General features: G+C 34.1%; 1 protein-coding gene across 6 annotated transcripts in view; it reads right to left on the reverse strand.

Annotated features, from left to right (window-relative positions):
* Positions 1 to 19,112, reverse strand: part of RB1 (RB transcriptional corepressor 1) — a 131,003-nt gene that overhangs the window by 86,446 nt on the left and 25,445 nt on the right. For all 6 annotated transcript variants that reach the window (XM_059903292.1, XM_059903291.1, XM_059903294.1 and 3 more), the window contains exons 3-8: positions 17,228 to 17,343; positions 13,232 to 13,351; positions 6,195 to 6,233; positions 5,114 to 5,181; positions 2,649 to 2,759; positions 126 to 268 (exon numbers count right to left, since the gene is read on the reverse strand). In XM_059903292.1, the coding sequence (XP_059759275.1) occupies positions 126 to 268; positions 2,649 to 2,759; positions 5,114 to 5,181; positions 6,195 to 6,233; positions 13,232 to 13,351; positions 17,228 to 17,343 (597 nt within the window). The remainder of the gene's footprint in view (positions 1 to 125; positions 269 to 2,648; positions 2,760 to 5,113; positions 5,182 to 6,194; positions 6,234 to 13,231; positions 13,352 to 17,227; positions 17,344 to 19,112) is intronic.

The raw sequence follows: 19,112 nt of genomic DNA on the forward strand, positions 1-19,112 counted from the left end.
TACTGCAAAAGAGTTGGCACTAATTACAAAAAGCAAGCTCATCATAAAAGAATTATATACTGTTAGGAAGAACTTACATCTAAATCTACTTTAACTATTTTAAAGAAATCATGAAGTTAAATTACCTCATCTATATTACATTCATGTTCTTTACAGAGAACTTCAATAATTCTTGTATCATTTTCTAGTTGTTTTGCTATCCGTGCACTCCTGTTCTGACCTCGCCTTGGTGTTCGAGGCGAACCATTAATAGGTATTACAGCTGTTTCTGTAAAAATGGTAAATTAGATAAGAACAATTGCACATTCCACTGTATAAAATAATGAAGTATTCTAATTATAACTCGGAAGGTCAGAAATAATCTTGGTAACATTCTGCTACTTTTATTATTAGGCTTCATTAAAAAGCTAACAGTTTAATCTATTTATTAAATATCTACTGTAAATTATATACTGGTAATAGTTGTTGCCATCCCTATTCTCTTCTGCCCCAAACTAGCCCAAAAAAGAAATTTAAAACCCCACAGACAAATATGAAAAATGCAAGGGAAATAGCCAACTTATAAACTAATATTAAGTGTATCCTACTAGTCTGCAAGGGGAAAAAAAGTTTTCTATCTTAAAAGAGTCTTAAAAATAATAAGCATGTATTTATGGATTCAATTTGTAAATACAGGATAAAAAATAAATTTTTTAAAGTTTTAGCAAATAAATTACGATGCTTTTAAAAAATTAAGCGTACAAATATACTCATGTGACACTAAATTGTAATTAAAAAAAAAATTCCCTGGATTATTTTGAGCATTTTCAATTCAAACTGAATGTGAATTCAGCTATTAAAGAGATTACAGATGACTAAGTATAAAAAGTATTAACTGCCTCTAGGCCCAACAAACAACTTACAAGAAACTGACAGGATAGAGGAACATGTTAAGACTATACCATAGGATGCAATCACTAAAAATTAAACCATGGAAAACTCAACAGAACAAGACCACCTGATTATTTAATAAATAAATTACAAGAAAAAGAGAGAAAGATAGATGGAGGAAGAACTTTTTAAGTTTTAAAAGCATACCAACCAATCACAAAGTAGAGATCTTATTTAGATTCTGATTTAGTCAACATGTAAAATTTTTTTTAATTACTTTTATAAAACAATTGAAAATATGGACACTTACTAGATATTTGGTGGAATTAAAGAATCACTATTAATTGATTTTTAGGTGTGAGAATGGTACTGTCATTATGCTTTTTTAAAAGACTTTATCTTTCAGAGATACATACTGAAATTTATAGGGATGAAATGGTATGCAAAAGTGTGCTTCAAAATAATATAGCTGGTAGAATTAAGCAGCAGATAGGACTATGGGTTGACCATAAGTTATGCATTGAGGGCAGGTGATAAGTACATGGAGGCTTATTATATGACTTTCTTCTCTTATGCTCACTGAAATTCTTCATAATAAAAAGCTAATTACAAGTTTACCATAGCCAGTTAATTCAACATCTTATCCTGCTTTCTCTTTAACATGGCACTTACAGAATTAAATGTACATTTGAATTATCCAAAAGAACAAAGGCTGTCAACCTAAAGTTATATATCAACTTATTAAAGTTATAACATTTTTAAAAAGTGAGGAAAAGGCATATAAAGGAAATTTTTAAAGATTCAGAAATTTTTAAAATATATTGTTTTCTATTTTTTCCCCTCTGTTTTGCATGTGGTTTCTGCTAAATGACCTGCCTTTTCTGTCAAGCCATGTTCAACATCTTTTCAAAATTCTGTTTCATTTTTCCAGGAAGTTATTGTTCACGAAGATTAATTAGGCTTCAGCTTTTCAGCCACTTCAACACTTTGAGACTTCCATGTTTTGATCTTTCCCCTATTATTTTTAGTATTACTAATACTGTCAACATTTTAGGAGCAAGGAATCAGCTAAGCCTTAGTTAAGTTTACATTTCTCTATAGTGTATTAAGTGATTTTAAATCCTACTCTACATGCCACCAAAGGGAGCAATTCCATTCTAAGAGGAATATACTTGTCTTTGCTTAATGCTATCTAATTATTTCAGCAATAGCTATTATTTAAATACACCTCCCATCTCATCACCCACTGAAGTGGATCAATTACAGTTCATACGCAAAAAAAAAAAAAATCAGTCACATAATCATTACAGCTTCCAATAATAAAAATTTAGTTAATCCATTCCTATAGAACGGGCTACTCTTCCCTGTGCAGTCTCATTCATATCTATGCCTCGCCTCTTGATTTTCTCTTTACTGGGAGTGCAGTCTCCCAACTTACCACAACACTCAAACCCTAACTACTCCTTCAACACTCAGTTCAAATGCCACCACTTTTTTATGGTCTTCCTTGGTCTTTCCCAGCTTGGAAAACTCTCTCATCTCCTCAACTCCCATAGTATTTGCTATATTTTGGCCCAGACTATTTTCAACCATATACTCTAATTACTTGCTTACTTATCTCTCCTTCTATATCTTATACTACTCAAGGGCAGAATCCATGTCTGATTTCTTTTTTATTATTCCCTTGGCTCTAGAACCATGTTTTGGATCTAGTGTAAGTCCATAAACAACTGTTGAACGATGAAGTAGGAGGTGCATAAATTACTTAAAATACTTACTATATGGTTCTTTGAGTAATGCAGGAGGTGAGAGTTTGATAAAATAGTCAAGGACACACAGCATTAACTGAAATGAGATCACCAGATCATCTTCCATTTGTAAAACTTGCCCTGAAAACAAAGAAGGTCCACATCTTAAGGTAGAGATTGAGGTCTTTAAGTCAGGGAAAATTGTGGGTATGGCTGTATCCATATACTCATTTATGCAACAATCACTAGAAGCATGTTAAAGATCTTTTTTTTTTTTTGCAGTAATTCAGTCAGATTTGCAATATATAAAAATATATAAAGTTATAAAATTATAAATGGGGACTTCCTGGTGGCACAGTGGTTAAGAATTCGCCTGCCAATGCAGGGGACACGGGTTCGAGCCCTGGTCTGGGAAGATCCCATATGCCGTGGAGCAACTAAGCCCATGCACCACAACTACAGAGCCTGTGCTCTAGAGCCCGTGAGCCACAACTACTGAGCCTGCCTGCCACAACTACTGAAGCCCATGTGCCTAGAGCCTGTGCTTCACAACAAGAGAAGCCACTGCAATGAGAAGCCAGCGCACCGCAACGAAAAGTAGTCCTCGCTCACTGCAACTAGAGAAAGCCCACACAACAAAGACCCAATGCAGCCAAAAATAAATAAATAAAATAAATAAATTTACTAAAAAAATTATAAATGAAGTATAAGTCTACCATGAGAATTTTACATTTAGGTATTATTATAATAATTCAGTCCCTATGTCTAAATTTATTTTGATTTTTCCTTCTTTAAACTCACTTCCAGGTTTGGTAAGAGTTATAAAATTTATTACCTCTGAAAATCATTTTGAAGAATGATACACGTTAGTCTTCAGTTCTATTTATTTATGAAACCTCATATATTTTCAATTTCAACCCACTCCAAAATATTAAGAAATAACCAAAGCCATTAAGAAATAATAAAAATAGTACATAATTATAAAGTCATCTATAAAGCAATTATTTAGCACAAAATCCTAAAAGTTTATATAATAAATATACAACTAAAGAGCTGTATATTTATTATAAAGAGCTGTATATAAGGAAATTAATGCATATAATAAACACCTAAGAAAAAAACAGTGTAGCTACACAAAATATACAAATCATATAGCTATGACATATTTGCTTATGGCTCTATGTTGTGCAGTATTTTTAAAAGAGAAGTTTAATTTGATTCATTTTCTATCTTATTGGTATCTGACTGCTAAACCACTAATAATCCCAATACTGAAGGTACAGAAACTTTCTGGTTAATGTATTAAATCTCAAATTTTTAAAAAAGGAATTCTTCAAATATTCAAGGAAGAAAATGAGGGGGGGTGGAAATTAAGCTAGTCTCAGATTTCCCAACAGCAATGTTCAATTCCAGAAAATAGTGTCCTGAGGAAAAAAAAACACGATACAAGAACAGAATACTCAACCAAGTTGTCCTTCAAGTCTAAAGACTACGGACATGGTTCATAAACATGTCAAACATAGAAAACATAGCGCCAAAAAGGCTTTTTTGAAAAACTCCGTCACGGTAAAATCTAGTCAGCTAAGGATAGACCAAAATAAAGAACTCAGAAATGGAGAAGCTATGATACAGGAGTGACAATAAGCTTAGAATCCGTTTTAAATACATAAATGAGACAAAACAACTGTGATAATTATAATTACAGAACAGAATGTAAATATTATAATCTTTGGTAATGTAATGATAACAAAAAATAAGCAAATCTGAAAGTAGGGAATAGGGAGGTGACAGGAAGAGTGAGAATTCTTTTTCTTCAGAGCAGAGTAATATATATTGCTTTAACTCAAAACACAAAGTTAAATAAAGATTCTAACCTCTTAATGTTTTCATAATCTTAGAGTAATATTTTAAGAAATAATACTGATTAAGTGACAAAACATATAAATTTAAGCAATTCCTTCCATTTCTCTTATTTTCTTCTATAAAATTTGAGTAAAATTAATTTTTATATTTTAAACATAGCACAATAATATGATATTATTTTTAGAAACTTATATATATGTTTGTGAGTGCACTCATCCACCCACCTTTTTTAATCAGAATGTTATTCCAGATACATTTCTGTGCATACAACCACATAATTTTAATGATTATTTCTAGGTGGGTTTTGGGTAATTTTTCTACATTTTTCTTTCTGCTTTGCTGTATTATTTGCATTCTTTATCATGAATATATATCACTTTTATAAAAACAGCAACATTATTCTTAAAAATAGGAAAGAATGAAAAATATTAGAAAAAGAAATGAAATGAGACATTTTCAAGCTTGCCTCCAGTATCAGAATTACAAGAACTTGCAAACAGTTAAAAAGTCACACAAAGAACTAGGGGGAAGGAGGAACAATATTAAATAGAATTAAAATTTTGAGCTTACTCGAACGAATTATCAATTATTACATTTGAAACATTAGTATGTAACAAACATAATGACTTTACCTTTAGCTAGTAAAAATGTGAGCCAAGAAACTTTTAGCGCCAACATAGAATTTATTTCCGTAGATATCCTAGTAAACAAATAGAAAGAAGAAAAAAAAAACTCACACTGTTTTCCAACTACACCTTTTTTTTTCATTTTTTACAATTATAGACCAGAGTTGATCGCATAATAGAATACAGTCCATCTTAAATGCACAATTTACACATGAATTCAATTTGTCTCAATTCAGTTAGTGTTTTCACCATGTTATTTATATTTTCCCAGAGTAGTATACATTTTTTAAAGAAAATATTGAATATCTTCTACTGTAATCTAAAAATATGCACAGAAAGTGGTATAATATGACATACATGGTTTCCAATTAATGCTTTTCTGCTCTCTTTTCTAATTAAAATCAATTTTCTGTAAGCAGAAAAACAGAGGTTTGGGTGACTCTACCAAATTAACACTATGCCTTCATAAACATTAAGTTATTCACTTGTTGGAATTAACAAGTGGAATTAATAGAGTTAATTAATAGAGTCATTAATACACAATTTCCCTTTGTATCAATCATCTACAGCATTATTACTTCAATGGGGCAGAAAATCTCACATACTACTTGTTCTGTTTCCGAAGAAAAACTCTAGAGCTCTTACAATGGTATACTGTTGGAACATGTATCATACATTTAAAAAGACTATTTGGAAATTTTAATATAGACGTTCATGTTTATTCTTACTCAAAAGTTATGCTCTTGAGTCTTAGTTAATAAAATGCCTATAACATACTCTGAAAAAAGATTTTGTCAATGAATTGGCAAATTCATTTTACAGAGCTGGTAAAATGTTGCTCTGAATTAACTTCAACCTTATTAGTTCTCCCTTGTAGTAAAAGGCACGTATTTCATACCACTTTCTTTGTGAAAAGATAAATAAGCCGTATAGGGCTTAAATCTATGACCTTAATTTATGAAGTAGCATAGAACAGTCAATCAAACTAACCCTGAAACTATCAACGTGTTTGGGATTATTCCACAAAAATCTCTAAAAAAAAAAAAAAACCCCAAAAGTGAAAACTAACATGCTCTGAGGTACTTACGAACTGCTGGGTTGTGACAAATATATAAGTTCACAGGTCCTGAAAGGAAGAAATAATTATGTTAACATTATGGCTTTTTTTAAAACTTACTTTTAAATTTTTTTCATAATTTAGAAATCAGTTTTATCATGCTTTATTCATCTTATTTTAAGAAGGATAAATTTTTTCTCAAGTACAGCATTATAAAACAAAGTTAAAGTAGATGTTTCCAATTTATGACATTTCACACATCACTGTAATATCTAATTACAAAAAGACTGGATTCGATATGTGCATTTCTAACTTGGAATACATTCTGTAATTGAATCTTGATCTGGTTAGAATCTCAGATCAGGTCATAAAAGCTTATTTAACTAAAAGTGTCACTGAAATAACACAACTGAAAAGTACTACAGTAAGTCCCCTATACACGAACCTTCAAGTTGCAAACATTCAAAGATGTGAACGTGCGTTCACATGTCCAATCGTGTAAGTTAGTTCACGTGTCTGGCGTACACTGTCACCTGTGTGCATCCTCTACAAGTGGTTGTGCTTTGTGTACTTTACTGTACAGTACTGTATAGAGTACAGTAGTACAGTATCTTTACTTCAAGGCCAGGATGTCTGGAAGCAAGCGTAAAAGTAGCAGTGACGTAGCTGGTACTACTGTACTTTTCAAGGTACTGTACTGTAAGATTAAAAATGTTTTCTTTATTTTTTTGTGTTTATTTTTTATGTATTATTTGTGTGAAAAGTATTATAAACCTTCTACAGTACAGTACTATGTAGCCAGTTGTGTTAGTTGGGTACCTAGGTTAACTTTGCTGGACTTCACGAACAAATTGGACTTACGAATGTGCCCTCGGAATGGAACTCATTCATATGTAGGGGACTTACTGTATAAAACCTACCTATTTAGGACAATGACTTCTGGAATGGTGGAGTAAGGTTCTCTGCAGACCTGTTTCCTAATATAATAACTACAATTGGTAAAACTATTTTTAAAAAACCATTTAAAGTCTCTGGAAATTTTCCTAAGGGCATACAACAACAAAAAAAGGAAATATTTCTTCAAGAAAATCTACTAAATCTTGGTAAGAACAATGACAGTCTGTAGAATTCAAAGCAAAACTCATTTCCTCCTCCTCTCCAACTCAGCATAACAAAGCTCTACCCCTGGCAGGTGTAGCCAAGACACAGGGCTCTTCTCTCTCCAGCTCCCAGCCTAGAACTATCTCTCTGGGAAGAGTAGGCTACCAGCATTTCTCATCGCCCCCAGATCTGTGTTGCAGAAAGTCTATCCCAAGCAAGAGGAGCTGAGAGGTCTGGGGCTCCTGTCCTCCGCTTAGCCCCCACTCACAGGGTAAAGTTTTACTCCAGGCACAGAGCACATCAAAAATACTGACTTCTCTTGCTGAGCAGCTCATAGGACAGAGGTTCCAGCCAAGAAAGGCAATCTGGGAAGACCAGGGGCTATCGCCTCTTCTCAGTGCCCTACTCTTAAAACAGAGATATCACTCCAAGAAAAGAGACCACTGTCCTCATCCTGACCTCCCAAGCAGTGGCACAGAAGTGGTGCCTAGGGGAGAGGCAGGCCCTAAGAACATACAGCCTTGAGCTCTCCCCAAGGGAATTCATTTGGAATGGAGTGCGGGGATGTTCAAGAATAAGAGAACTGTTGAAAGCAATACAGACTTTGGTGGAAGCAAGTACGAGCCCTGGTCTGGGAAGATCCCACATGCTGCGGAGCAACTAGGCCCATGCGCCACAACTACTGAGCCTGCGCGTCTGGAGCCTGTGCTCCGCAACAAGAGAGGCCGCGATAGTGAGAGGCCCGCGCACCACGATGAAGAGTGGCCCCCACTCGCCGCAACTAGAGAAAGCCCTCACACAGAAACTAAGACCCAACACAGCCAAAAATAAATAAATAAATTAATTAATTAAAAAAAAAAAAAAAAAAAAAGCTAAATCCTAGATCATCTAGGAGAGAACCAGGGAAAGAAACAGCTAAGAATAGCTCTCCTAGTATCAAAATAAGCCTCAAGGCTAGCCTCAAATACTACTCCTGCAGAGGGAGCCAAATTTAATCGGATTAGACTGTAAAGCAATTTGTGACCCAGAGCATTGTCAAAAACAATAAAGCAGGACTTCCCTGGTGGTACAGTGGTTAAGAATCCACCTGCCAATGCAGGTGACATGGGTTTGAGCCCTGGTCCTGTTAGATCCCACATGCCACAGAGCAACTAAGCCTGTGCGCCACCACTACGGAGCCTGTGCTCTAGAGCCCGCGAGCCACGACTACGGAAGCCCGCGCACCTAGAGCCTGTGCTCCGCAACAAGAGAAGCCACTGCAATGAGAAGCCTAGGCACCGCAGCGAAGAGTAGACCCCACTCGCCGCAACTAGAGAAAAGCCCGCATGCAGCCACGAAGACCCAAGGCAGCCAAAAATAAATAAATACATTTATAAAAAAAAAAACAATAAAGCAATCAGTCGGCAATTAGTGAGAGGTAGCAACTAGGTGTGATATCAACAGAGGCAGTTAGCTTAAGAACAGGGAAAAGATAGTCAAAGAGAACCCAGCTAAAACCACTGTCAGCTCAGAGTGACTATGTACCTGTCCAAGGCTACACTAAGGAGCAAGATCAGAGGCTACACACTGTGGGAGAAAAAGACTTCATTGAGATAGTACAGCTAAGCCACTAAACAAATAACAAAGACAAAACAACAGCAGCAAGCCCCACGAGAGAAAAGAATCAGCTCCCAGAGTTACTACAGTGTTATCAAAAATGTCCGGTTTTCAAAAATAAATATGAAATATGCAAAGAAGCAGGAAAGTGTGACCTCTACATAGGGAAAAAAGCAGAGAACAGAAATTGTATTTAAGAGAACCAAAGTGTCAGACTTAACAAAGACTTTGAAACAGCTATTATAAATATGTTCACAGAACTAACGGAAATCATGCTTAAAGAAGAAAAAAAGGTATGCTGACAATGTCTCAACCAACAGAGGATTATCAATAAAAAGACAGAAATTACTTTAAAAGAACCAAATGGCAATTTGAGTTGAAAAGTATAGTAACCAAAATAAAAAATTGACTAGAGGGACTCAAAAGTAGATCTGAGCTGGCAGAAAAAAAGAAGCACTAAACTTGAAGACAGATCAAAAGAGACTATGTGGTTTGCAGAACAAAGAGATAAAAGAAGAAGAAAAATGAAGAGGCTCACAGAAGAGGCTCACCAAAAAATATATTGGTGTATTTTTTGGACACCAAAAGATACACCAATATATGTGTAATGGGAGTACCAGAAAAGAATGGGGAGAGAGAGAAAAAAAAATTTTTGTAAATAATGGCTGAAAACTCCCAAGTCTACACATCCAAGAAACAGAACAAACTCCAAGTTGAATAAATGCAAAGAGATTCACACCTAGATATATCATAGGATAAATGTTGAAAGACAAAGAGAAAATCCTGAAAGCAGCAAGAGAAAAATGATCCATCATATACAAGGGAACCCAATAACATTAACAGGTGACTTCTCAACAGAAGCAATGAAGATCAGAAGGCAGTGGGGATTACATACTCAAAGAAAGAAAAAAAATGTCAACTAAGACTCATATATACAACAAAACTACCTTTCACAAGTGATGGTGAAATAGATAGTCTCAAACAAAAACAGAGAATGTGCAAACTCATCTTATAAAAAAATAGTAAAAGAAGTTCAGGCTGAAAACAAATGACCCAAGACAGTAATTCACATCCACATGAATAAACAAAGAGCACTGGTAAAGGTAATTATGTTATTATGAAAGATGGTATAATTACATATTTCTTCTCCTAATTGATATAAAATACAACTGCATAACACAATATGTATATATTGTATTCTTGGGCCTCTAACATATGAAATGTAATGTGTTTGACAACAGCAGCACAAAGAGGTGGGTAGGATCAAAGCTGTATTGGAGTAAACACATGACACAAGATGATAAATCAAATCCATGGAAACAAATGAAGAGGAGATGAAATGATATATAATAAAGTTAATATAACAAACTCTATAAATATACACTTGCTCTCCTTTATACTGTCAACTACTTTAAAAGACACAACCCAAATGACTATAAGTAGATGAATGGATAAATAAAATGTGGTATAGCCATACAATGAAATATTATTCCATAATAAATAGTAATGAAGTATTGAAACATGCTACAACATGGATGAACCATGAAAACATGCTAAGCGAAAGAAGCCAGTCACAAAAAATATGTAGATCAAAAATTTACATAGAGAAAACTACTATCTTATATAAAAAAAAAAAGCAGATGGTAATCAAGAGGGAATTTTTATAATTATAGAAAATATGTTTAATGTCAGATGCATTGTTTTATATCATTTTGTAATTTAATGTAACTCAGAATAGAATGTTATCATACAGTAAAGATAATGACATGCAATATAAATCTATGCTGTCTAATACATTAACCACAAGCTCCTATGGCTACTGAACACCTGAAATGTTTTTGGCTAGTACAAATGAAGTTATGCTGTAAATGTAAATTACACACCAAAGTATTAAAAAAAATACTTAGTATGAGAAAAAGAATGTAAAACTTCTCTATTGGTTTCATGTTTTCCTGTTGAAATATAATTTACCTAACATAAAATTCATCATTTTAAAGTGTATAAATTCAGTAGTTTTTAGTATATTCACTTTGTTATGTAATCATCACCGTTATCTAAAATTTCCATCACCCCAAAAAGAAACCCCACATCTTTTAACAGATACGCCTCATTCCCTTCACTTCCCATTCCCTAGCAATCACTAACCTATCTTCCATCTCATGGATATGCCTGTTCTGGACATATCATATAATGAAATATGTGGCATTTTGTGTCTGGTATCTTTCACTTAGCTTAATGTTTTCAAGGTTCATCCATATTGTAACATGTAGCAGAACTCTATTCCCTTTTATGGCTGAACAATATTCTACCATATGGATAGATCACATTTTGTTTATCCATTCATCAGCTGATGGACATTCAGGGTGTTTCCACTTTTTGGCTATTATAAATAATGCTGCCATGAACATCTGTATACAAATTTATGTGTTGAAATTTGATATTTTGGGATATATGAGTTAAATAAAATGTTAAAATTAATTTCACTTGTTTCTTTTTACTTGTCACGCAACTACTAGAATATTTAAAATATATGGCTTGGGCTTCCCTGGTGGCGCAGTGGTTAAGAATCTGCCTGCCAATGCAGGGGACACAGGTTCGAGCCCTGGTCTGGGAAGACCCCACATGCCGCGGAGCAACTAAGCCCGTGCGCCGCAACTACTGAGCCTGTGCTCTAGAGCCCGCGAGCCACAACTACTGAAGCCCACGTGCCTAGAGCCCATGCTCCGCAACAAGAGAAGCCACCGCAATGAGAAGCGCGCGCACCACAACTAAGAGTAGCCGCCGCTCGCTGCAACTAGAGAAAGTCCATGTGCAGCAACGAAGACCCAACAGAGCCAAAAATAATAAATAAATAAATAAATATATATATATGGCTTGCATTTTTATATTTCTATGTGACAGCATTAATGTAGTTAATAATAGCTTTAAAAGCTACTGTTTATTTAGCAGTTAGTATGTGCTTGGAAGTGAGCTAACCAGTAACATTATCTTACAATTACTCTGCAAGGAGAGCATTATTAGCTATATTTTACAGATTGAAATTGAGGTTTAAAGACGTTAAGTATGTTTCCCTAGCTCACACAGTCAATGAATGACAAAATTATTATTAATATCTAGATCTGTTTAGCTTTTTAAAAGTTATCATAATCACTACAGCACATTGCCATATATACACATATAGTCTACCCTGAAATAAATAGGCTTTAGTATCACAGTTAATCTTCCCAACTGCTCTTCAAAAGAAGGTACATATAAGATAGAAGAAATCCTATTGATCTACTTCAAGGCCAATATACACTAAATTATCTCATATAACTAGTCAATGAAAATTCCAAATCCCTTTTGCAAAGGCCTGAGTGACCTTTTAAAGGCCAAATCTGACTATGTCACTCCCTAGCTTAAAATCAATGACTCTCCATCTCCTGCTGGGTAAAGTCCAAGCTCACTATCAGTCTAATTCCCTCCTACCTTTTAGCCATTAGCAATATCAAAATACTTTACAGTACTGCTCTGGCTTTGCACACATGCTTATCACTCTGCCTAGGATACTCAGTCCCAGTCTCCACATATTTTGCTTGCTGAGTTTCTATCTATCCTTTAAACCCTACTCAGACATTGCCTTCTTCTATAGTTTTTTCACCCCAAAATTATTCTTACCTTTAAACATACACAGTATTTTGCCCACTACATAATTTCTACTTCTTACAAATAATCCTCTACAATAGCACATTAAATGATTATTGCACTTATTTTTATTAAAAGATAGAATTTATTTATTTACTATAAGCTAATTGATGATCATAGTATCATATGATTTTACATCCCTAGCATCTAACACATAGCGGGTACTAACAGTCACTTCATTAATGCTTGTTGTAGTTTCTTAATTTATGTGGAATAAAACAGCTGATAGCCTGAAGTTTCTTAAAGGATATTCCACAAAGAAACTACCTCTTCTAAACCACCATGGAGAATACAAGTCATAGCTCAGTAGTATAGGTCACATACACCTTCCAGTGCCAACATGCTTTCTTTTTCTAAACATAGTATCACCATTAGGAAGAATTTTAAATTTAGGTCACCCTTCCATTCAGAGCTACAAGTCTTCTGGCAGAGAAGGCTAAAGTGGAAACTAGCTTTAAGTTTGTTAAAAAAAAAAATGAGAACCATGAGTAAAACAAGTAATTTTGGAAGAAACATTCAGAATGAATATGATTGGACAAATAAGAAAGTTAAGAATATTAAGGGGACAAATCTAAGGTGTAATACTTAATAACTTTACTAAGAATGTAACAGTTCCCAGATGGAAGCTAATCATGAACACTGATATGAAAAAGCAGGGTGTAACCCTAATAAAATTTGTACTTTACCTTTCTAATTTGCTGTAGAGTGCACACAACACATTATACTTCTTCAACAGTCTTGACATAACATTATCAACTTTGGTACTGGTATCGATTTCTTTTAGTAAGTCAAAAAATTTATAGACACTACAAAGGAAAGAATAGAAAAAAGTGAATCCATAACTTTAAAAATACATTTTGTTTCATTTTCAAAGCATAGTCATTTCAATTCAAAACACTTGTTAGCTCTACACCAAATCACTATTATATATCCTTTGGAAGGAACTTAGTTTTTGCATTTTACTAGAATTTAAAGAGGAAAAAAATCAACTAGTCTTCAACCTATACCACTATATCTATACACCTATGCCTACATCTACTTATCATCAAGAACACAGAAAAAAAATAAGGGTTATAACAGACATATACATATATTTATTTCTGTATCTATCTATATGTTTTAAAATCACAAGTTCACATCCATTTATCCAATTCCAACACAAAAACTACAGGGTTCCTTCCAGTGTTTCCCTTTCCATATTTATAACTCTTCTTTGACAGTGAGAAACCTGGGACCCACTTATCTTTAATTTACTCATTTAATCAATCCCCCTATATAAGTACCAAGCTACCCACTCCTCCACATGGGCACCCTCCTCTCCTGCTCAGACTGACTCCCTCCATCCTAGACTGCCCTCCCCCCTCCACATGGATACCGTCCTCACCCTAGTAGGGCTCTGACTCCTCACCCCAGACTGCCCTTACCTCACATGTGCCATGACTCCCTATACCAGCTGCCCGCACACCCTGCTTGGTCTCTGACATTGCACAGCAAGCAGCCCATGTCAAGAAGCCCCAGGCCCCTCGTGGATGACCTCCTCATCCCACTTTGGCTCTGGCATCCTTCTCTGGGCACCACAGTGCTCCCCACCACAGATGCACACACCTACTTTCTTCAGCCCACCAGCGGTTTTAGGACTGAATTGTTGGGGAAGGGAAAAGGGAAACTGATTAAACATTTTAAGTTATTTAAATAATAACTTTAAATCATTGTTTATTGTTTTCTATAAAAATTAACCTATTTGAAATATCAATACATACATTTTTGACTTCTGAAAAATAGGGCGCTACAGATAGCAATCATCAACTGCACCTCACATACTCACTTCTAATCAAGTTTGTCTAAGGAGTTATACCAAAGCAGCTAACTGAACTACAGGGTGGTCACTAGACCCATCCATAGGCTGTCTAGCAACCAGTGAGTTACAGGTTTCATTCCAAAAAGAGGGCTGTACCACTCAGACATTTATCTTGGGAACTGGAAAAATAAAAGCCTCAGCTAATCAGCAGAGGGCACAGAACACAAAAGAAGGTTATGAAAAGTTCCACTGATATAGAAGGGATTGGGGCAGCCATGACAAGCTTTGTGGGAAAGCAAATAAAGGAGGAATAGAAATGATACAGAGTAGATAATCATGATGCTGCTTAGAAAAGAAAAAGAATGGGGACTTCCCTGGCGGCGCAGTGGTTTAAGAATCCACCTGCCAACACAGGGGACATGGGTTCAAGCCTCGGTCCAGGAAGATCCCACACGCCACGGAGCAACCAAGCCCACACGCCACAATTACTGAAGCCCGCGCATCTAGAGACCGTGCTCCACAACAAGAGAAGCCACAGCAATGAGAAGCCCGCACACTGCAATGAAGAGTAGCCCCTGCTCGATGCAACTAGAGAAAGCCCACACGCAGCAACGAAGACAACGCAACCAAAAATAAATAGATAAATAAAAATCGATCCTTTAAAAAAAGAAAAAGAATGGAGCTAACCTGCTGAGAAAAAGAAATCAAACTTAGAACGGCATTTATTCAGGAACCACTCTCACTTCCAGTTTTGAGATATATGGCAATACCTATCCATGGAGCACCATGAAAACTGTGAATTGTTACTAAAAAGCCTTCTTTTTCTAGGGGTAACTTAAGTGAGTCTCTATTCCTTCTGTAGTCTTCCTCTGAAGGAAAGAAGTGAAGGCAGGAAGGTGAGAGGAAGGCAGGCAGACAGGCATAAAAAGCCATAATTAAAACACACAGATCTGTCGATAACTACATATTAGGAGCAGTGCTCCATGGATTGATAATGGTCCATAAACTGTTTACCAGTCCACGATTAAGTACAGAAATTGAGGGTAAACACTTAAAAACTTTTATGGCAATTTGACACTAATTTTAATGCCTGCTGAATCCAATAATAAAAAATTTAGTCCTGTGTTTAGTATGATTTTTGTTTCATTTTTCTAGTAATTAATTTATATTACTTATTTTTAAAACATCAGTCTATGACATACTGGGAAGAAAAGAAACTAGCCCTTCACCAGAGTACTTTTAAGAAGCAGTGGTTTAGATAACATTCCTGAATAGTTATCAGAATGCTCAGAGATGCCCCAAGAAAAAGTTGTACCAAATACATTACTATAATTATTGTAGTGATATTATTTATGATATGCCCATTTTATAAATTAGAGTTGCTCTATGAATACTCAGAGAAAAAGTTTAGGAAAATCTTTTCCAGGAAAATTCTTTCACCTTATAGATAAAGGATGTAATAGACTTTCTCTGTCATATTTATTTAGCAGTCTATGGATAGCTATATAACACTGTATTGCAGTCATCTGTTTAATTTAAACTGGATGAGTTTCTTGAGGTCAGACACTATATCTCACCTTTATATCATTAGAACCTAGTAGAGTAACATAGTGCCTAGCAGTTGATAAGTTTTGTTTCCTTCCCCCTTTTTGTTTGGGGGGGGGGCAGGTAATAGGAGGAATCTACAGAAAAAAAGAGATCAAGACCTCATCAGCACCTATGGTGTTACAGGCATTGACTCAAGAACTATTTACTTCTCTGCTCATTATAAGTTATTTAATTCTCATAATTCTATCAAGTAGTTAATAACTTTTATTTCACAGGAAAGGAAAGGAACCCGAGACTTAATAAGGATAAGCAATCTGCTCCAAGTCATATACCTTGTAAAATAAACCCAGTTTATCTTAACCCAAACATTCATTCTCTTTCTAATCCTCAGAGGTCACGAAAACATATGCTGAATAAATGAATAAATCAACGTAAAATTTTATCTCTATATTTAGATTATTTTTCAGCTATATAAAAACTATTTTGATTTAGTAATTTTAGCTAATAAAGTTAAACTGTGAAATCTCTGAGAGGTAAACCAATTCTAATTCAATAAGTTAAATATGAACATACAAGGCCTTTGTTTCCACATTTTATTTAGAGGTAATAAGAAAAAGTTACTAAAACATGCAACAATTTAATTTATCTCATTTACACAAAACACCAATTATGTCTAACTCTATATGGCTTTATCCAAGAAAAAACATATACTACTATCTTTTTGGTAAAATTATTTACTGTTACATTTCATAAATATACTGCAAAAGAAATGACTGGAATTCCCAGGCTTCTCTTGACTTGTTGGAAACAGTAAACTCCTCTTATTAGGCTTAGAAACTCAACACAGACGTTAATTAAGTAATTACAGGGACAAGTATTATAATAGATACGCAACTGAACATACAGTCTCAAAACATATATAATTATAATATCTATTATATTAAATAATCTTAAACTTTAATAAATCAACTAAATTCCTTTAAGATAGACTCACACTACTTTCACAAAGGTTTTAATATATAGTAAGTCTACTTCATATATCTTTGCTTTTTTTGTCCACTTTATCAACAGCTATAATTAAGAACGTTTACAGATAGTGAGAGACACAATGGAAATTTTCCCAGGACACAAACTGCTACATTTTTAAGAAAGTGTGGCATAAATACACCTTCATTAAGGGCTCCAACAGAGAACAGGAGTTCACTAGTTGACCTAAGTTTTCTACGTTTTATTTAATTTTAGCATTTCCCACTAATTCCCTAAAGTCTATTAAAACGATAGTCCAGAAATAGTTTTCTTTGATGGCAGAGGCCTATATTAATATAAGAAATTTTACCTGGTTTCAATGTTTTTCTGCAGCTCAGTGAAAGTGAACGGCATCTCATCTAGGTCAACTGCTGCAATAAAGATACAGATTCCCCATAGTTCCTTTTTCTTTTGAACATAACCTTCCTGGAAACAAAACAAGACAAAACAAAACAAAACAAAAAGGTTCAAATATTTCATTAAATCATTCACACACTGGATACTGTGTTAAAACTGTATTATATGCAACTTTTTTCTTATTCAGCATAACAAAATTAGTTACTAAATCTTTATGAGGTCACATACTTGAGAGCATTTAATTCTACACTAGTAACAAACAAATTAGTTACAAAATTAGTAACTAAATTTTATACTGTAAGGCAAAAAAATTACTAGAAAGGTCAAAAAGTTAAATTACAACTTTCTATAAAAAATCTAGGGGCCAGTCAGTTCTCTGAAGTAAATATTTTCATTTTTCAGTAATCCAATATCATCAAAGCCAAGTTGAAAGATTTTAGACTCCATAAAATGGACTCCAATATCCAAAAACAGGTGAAAAGATAAACTGTGGTATATCCATTCAATGGAATGTTATTTAACAATAAAAAGGAAAAGTATAAATACATACAACATAGATAAATCTCAGTTATTACGCAGAGGAAAAAAAGCCAAATACAGAAGGGTACATGCTGTGTACCCTTTGATTGCTACAAAATTCTAGAAAAGGCAAAACTAATCTTTAATGTCAGAAAGTAGATCAGTGGCTGCCTGGGGACAGGAGTGGAGGTGTTGGGGAATGATGACAAAAGAGAATGAGAGAACTTTCTGGAGTAATAAAAAATTTTTAGGTCTCAATGGTTAAATAACAATTTGTCAAAACCTACTGAACTGTTCACTTAAAACTGGTTGATTTAGTGTATATAAATTATACTTCAATAAATCTGACGTTGAAACTATACTTCATACTTACTATTTCTGAAACTGAACAACAAAGTATATGTTGCTTGACTCTTATAATGACTATTAAGTATGTTTTAATAAAATGAATGAACATAAACTCATATACGTATATACACTTATAAGTATTTACATTACTATGGTCAATTTTTCAGGAACTACTAAGATGTAAAAGGTTGTTTGTCTCTATAATAAACAACTTCCAAACTACCATGATTTTTTAATTTTTATGTTTAATTCTTATGATTTTGGTTTGCTTCTTTGCTCTCAGGCATCTGTTGAACCTAACTTCTCTCAATGTGTCTTCTTTCAGCAACTCCAATCTTTTTTTTTACTCTTTTAAAGTTGGGAAATGAAGTATTAAGCTTGTTAAAAGTGAGTATGTGTTTTATTCATTTTTTTTACATAGCAAATTTTATTAGGACATAGCAAACACGATTCAACACAAGCTCATCTGAAATGATAAAATGCCTAAATAAAATGTTGTATACATAGGTTCTGATTTTTAAGGACCTGAGGAACTTTCCTATAAGCAAAATGTGTGACCTTTATTTCAGATGATTTATAAATCTTGTTGTTTTTGTTGTTGATATTGTTGATGTTCTAGCTGCATCCCAATTAACTATATATATAGATAAAGTGTTCTTTCTTCTTCATACACAGTTATCTATGGAAGAAAAATAAATGTTCCTTCTAAACTTGAGAATATTAAGTATTTTAATCACCTATATTTGATTTAGTTCTTTAGAGGGAACCATATTACAGACGAGATCAATGTTATAAAACCAAATGATTCATGCACAAATATTTTTGTTAATCTATGTTAAGAAAATAATCAGTTTCCAATTAAGAGAGTCCTAGAAGAATTTCTAGATTAAAGTATTTAAGATTCTAGATATAGAATTATAGAGAGAGACAGAGATAGATATGGAAAGGACTTGCATTTTAGTTGTAACCTA

This window comes from Balaenoptera ricei, chromosome 18 (assembly GCF_028023285.1).
Source record: "Balaenoptera ricei isolate mBalRic1 chromosome 18, mBalRic1.hap2, whole genome shotgun sequence".
Classification (NCBI taxonomy): Eukaryota; Metazoa; Chordata; class Mammalia; order Artiodactyla; family Balaenopteridae; genus Balaenoptera; species Balaenoptera ricei.